General features: G+C 48.3%; 1 protein-coding gene across 1 annotated transcript in view; it reads right to left on the bottom strand.

The window, feature by feature from the left end:
- Positions 1–4,505, bottom strand: part of Cap2 (cyclase associated actin cytoskeleton regulatory protein 2) — a 139,708-nt gene that overhangs the window by 110,131 nt on the left and 25,072 nt on the right. The window contains exon 3 of the mRNA XM_005355107.3: positions 1,851–1,951. Within this exon, the coding sequence (XP_005355164.1) occupies positions 1,851–1,951 (101 nt within the window). The remainder of the gene's footprint in view (positions 1–1,850; positions 1,952–4,505) is intronic.

The raw sequence follows: 4,505 nt of genomic DNA, 5'->3' as shown, positions 1-4,505 counted from the left end.
TGTGTGTGTGTATGTGTGTCTGTGTGTGGGTTAGAAAGGGGATCACAGTGGCAGAAGAGATATTAAGAACGTGGAGAGAGAGCAGTGGAATATTGTGACATAAGAGCAGAAAGTAGGGAAATCTGAGGAACGGAGCCTGCTCGAGGCACAGGGTCCCGGAGGGGGACAGCAGGGGAAGGGCACAAACTGGAACACAGTGGAGTGGCGCACAGGTATGAAAAATGTCACAATGAAACACATTACTTTGCATAATGACTTAAGAATGCAGTAAGAAAATGGGTTGGCGAGAAATCCCAGCTAGTAAAGGGCTGGCTTCACCAACACATTTGATCGCTGGCACCCGTGTTAAAAACCAGCCATATGCACAGTTGTAAACCCAGTGCTGGGAAAGGGGCGACAGGATGATCCCTGGGGCCTGCCTGCCCACCTACTCCACCCAGTAAGCATCAGGCCCCAGGGAGACCCTGTCTGAAAACCAAGGAGGATTTCACCCGAGGAAAGACACCCGGGATTGACCTCTGGCCCCACATACATGTACACACAGCTGTATGTGCAGCCACACACTCATGAGCGTGCACACACACGAGAATAAAACGGCGAGAGCACATTGTCATCTTAGCCATTTCTAGCCAAGCAATTCAGTGCCGTTACACTCCTGCTGCCATGGGATTTCTAGGCTTTGGAAGTTAGAAAGGTCACACCCATTAGACAACTCCTCATTGCCTCCCATCCCTGCCTCTGATGACCCCATCCTAGTCTCTGTGTCTATCAGTTTTGCCGCTCTGGATGCCTCATATAGATGGACTCATGCAGTGGACTCCTTTCTGTGTCTTGTTTATTTCCCTTAGCACCACGTCCTCAGTGTTCACCCATCTTATAGCACATACCAGGATTTTCTTTTCTGGAAGCGGAATAACATCCACTGCACCTTCTACCTCTTGGCTGTTGTGGATCACGCTGTTCTGAACTCGGGGGTACAAAGGCCACTTTGAAAGTCTGTTTGCATGGCTTTGGGGTTTGTGCTCAAATGCGAGCTCATACGTTCACTCCGCTGCCAATCCATTTTCTCTGATTGGGCGCGCCATTTTCCCTTCCCACCAACACAGAACCCGGGGGTTCCGATTTCACCACCTCCGTGCCCACACTTTCTATTTTCTGATGACAGAAACATCCCAACAGGTGTAAGGAATAGCCTCAGTCTGACCCTGGGGAAAAAGGGTGCCTGAGTCAATTCTGCTGGGGGAGCTTTTTGTAAAGTGACAGGAATTCACGCTAATCCCTGTGTTCGGTGTCCTCTGTAGCTTCCTGTCACACCAAGCATACACGGAAGTCCTTCACTGTGACTAACAGGTCGTATCCAGCTCTGGTTTCAAGCTACCTCTCTCCCTAATTCACCTCCCCAGCAGCTGTTTGCCTTGCTGGGAACAGCATGTTCCAGCATCCTCAGGGGTTTGCTCTAACCCTCCCCTCTATCTGGACCACCCTGCTCCATAACCACCCCTCCCGCTCCCTCTCTCTACTAAGATCTCTGCTCAAATGTCACCTCCTGAGATACGGCCCCTAAACCAACAACCCCAATTCCAAAACTTTCCACATCATTGTCTATTTCCTTAATTTTTAGGTCATACCTATAACACCTCAGTTGGTTGTATAGTTATGCATGTCTTTTGTTTCCCAAAGGTAAAAAGTTACGAGGTGGGGGTGGGGCAGGACTCTCTTGTCTCATTCATCCCTGAACTCCTGGCTTCTAGAACAGTGCTCACAGATGCTTGACTTGAGTGAAGGGAAAAGTAACCACAGAGACATTGTGACGCCATCGGGATCGTCTGGGGGGGTAAGGAAATACTCACATGCGTCTCTACATCCCCAGCAAGGACTCTGCTGTTCCTTAAGAACTCAGCCACCATACTGTTCACCAGCTTGTCAAAGGCTTCCACAGACGGTGCCACGCCTGCCGAAGAGAATGGCTCCATTACTCCCGGGTGGTCTCGTGGAAAGCTGGGACTGGCTTGCCACAGGCCGAATATCCTCACTGCTACACTTCCTCAGCCCGCATTCCTCCACACGCCCCGTGTCTACTGAGGACAATCCTCTCTGCCCACTTTCCTCGGCATCCTTCATTCTTTCCAGTGACCGTTACCTGGATTATCAGCTCAAGTGGACTTAGGACCACCAAACAGACACACCTCCATGTGTGTCCGTGAGGGAGCTTCCAGAGACGGTTAACTGTAAGATGCCCCTACATGTGATGGCACGGCTGGTGTCCTGCACTGACGGAAGAGGAGACAGCCAGTTTCATCTCTCTGCTTCCTGACTGCGGCCACCACGTGACCACTGCCTCCTGCTCCTGCCACTAAGACTTCGTGGCATGATGGGCTGTGGCTCAAACTATGAGTTCAAACAAGTCCTTAATTTGGTTTTTATCAGGCATTTCGTTCCATCGATGAGAAAAGTAACAGATGCGTCCCCAAGCCCAGCAAGATGAGCAGGGGCATCTCTATGTTATATATAAGGGAACGGGAGTCCTGACAGCAGGCGACTGGACAAAAGCACAGATCAAACAAAAGGTAGATGCCCAAACTGAGCTGACCCAAGTTCCTCGAAGTCACTGCTTCTGCCTCCATAGCCTCCCAGATACAATACCAACCTAGAGAGTTACCCAGAGTCCCCAGGAATTCAGAGGACAAGTGAACTCTGGGAAAGAGGGGAAACAGAGCTAAAACCACTAATTCTCTTCCTTCTTTACTTCCCGGGGGGAGAACGCATGGGCAGAGAGTCAATGAGTTTCCTCAGGGATCCATCTGTACAGAGCATGGTGAGCCAATGCGCTGTGCAAGCTGAAGGGGCAGCAGTCCAACGAGCAAGCTTGGTTCCCTCTCTGCTCTTCAGTTAACTGAAAGAAAACCTAAAATCCTGACTTTCTGTCCTTAATATTGATAAATTTATCCTTGTAGTTTATTAAAAACCAAACCAAAGCCCCTTTTGTTTTTCAACTAACTCATCCCTGCTCACAAAACTAAGAGAGACTTCTTTCCCTTTTTATCCCAATCGTCCACTTCCACACACAAGGAGGGGTTGGAGTGGGTGGGGTGAGGACAGTGACTGACAGCCCCCCACATCTCAGGCCAAACAACTCAGCAGCCCCTTGAACGGGAGTTATCCTGTAACCCAGTTTGTCATTGAGGGAGGTGTGAGAGGTCTCTGTGAATATTTAAAGGGGGAGAAAATTCCAGAAACGTGAGGGATGCTGCTGCCTAGCAAAAGGTAAAATGATGAAAGAGAATATGTTTCCAGCCCCCTTTCATCCCTGGACTCTGTTCACACCTCCTCCGGGCAGCCATTAATGATCTGTTTCTCCCCCACACTGTATCCTTTGAGGGTCTCTTAATCAAAGCATCTCCTACTCTGAATAGTTACGGAGGCAGAGCAAAGATGCTGGAGGATGAGGACCGTGTATAATTCATCTGAGTGCTCCTGCATCCAGGACCATGCTCATCACGGGGCAGGGACACAAATGCATTTCTCCAGCTGTGGAGCTGAAACTGCCCAGGAAAACAAAACAGAAAACAACAACAACAACAAAAAAACCCCAAACACCAAACTTATCATAGACAAAAGTTCTTGATGTTTGGATGGTATGTGTTTATAGTGGCCTGTGTTCCTGTGTCCTTTCTCTAAATTTCCTTTAAAGTGTAAAAGAAATAGCTTTATTTAATATAGGACATAATACAGCAATGTAGGATAATAATACAGTACCTATATTTTTGGGGGAACCCAATTAATTAGTAAATATTTTACACAATCCTCCTGCCTCAGTATCCCAAGTGCTGGGGTTCTGGGTATGTACCCCAGGTACTGGGGTTCTGGATATGTACCCCAGGTGCTGGGATTCTGGGTGTGTTCCCTGGGTATTGGGGTTCTGGGTGTGTACCCCAGGTATTGGGGTTCTGGATTTGTATCCCAGGTGTTGGGGTTCTAGGTGTATACCCCAGGTGCTGGGATTCTGGGTGTATACCCCAGGTGCTGCGGTTCTGGGTGTGTACCCCGGGTGTTGGGGTTCTGAGTGTGTACCCCAGGTGCTGTGGTTCTGGGTGTGTACCCCAGGTATTAGGGTTCTGGGTGTGTACTCCAGGCACTGAAATTCTGGGTATGTACCCCAGGCACTAGGATTCTAGGTGTGCACCCCCACAGCTGGGTAAGAGGCTGCTGCTTCAGAGTTTCGGATCACCAAATCTGGCTAAGAGGAAGAAATGACATTACTTCAGATTGAATAAAATGTTTTAGGAACAGGTACCATTCAGATGCCTCCCTAATTACCCCACTTCAAGTAAAATAAACTGTTGGCTAAGTTTTCCAGGAGACCTTTGCTTCAATAACTGATTAGAAATAATTTGTTGTATAAGAAAATATTTGTCTAAATGTCAAATAATTGAATTTTGTGCCCTCCGATTTTATTTATCCTATCAAATTCTCGGGACATTTCTTTCTCCTTTGCCTGTATAGGT

Source organism: Microtus ochrogaster, chromosome 16, assembly GCF_000317375.1.
Source record: "Microtus ochrogaster isolate Prairie Vole_2 chromosome 16, MicOch1.0, whole genome shotgun sequence".
In the NCBI taxonomy this organism is placed as follows: domain Eukaryota; kingdom Metazoa; phylum Chordata; class Mammalia; order Rodentia; family Cricetidae; genus Microtus; species Microtus ochrogaster.
This window is presented reverse-complemented; position numbering and strand designations above follow the sequence as displayed.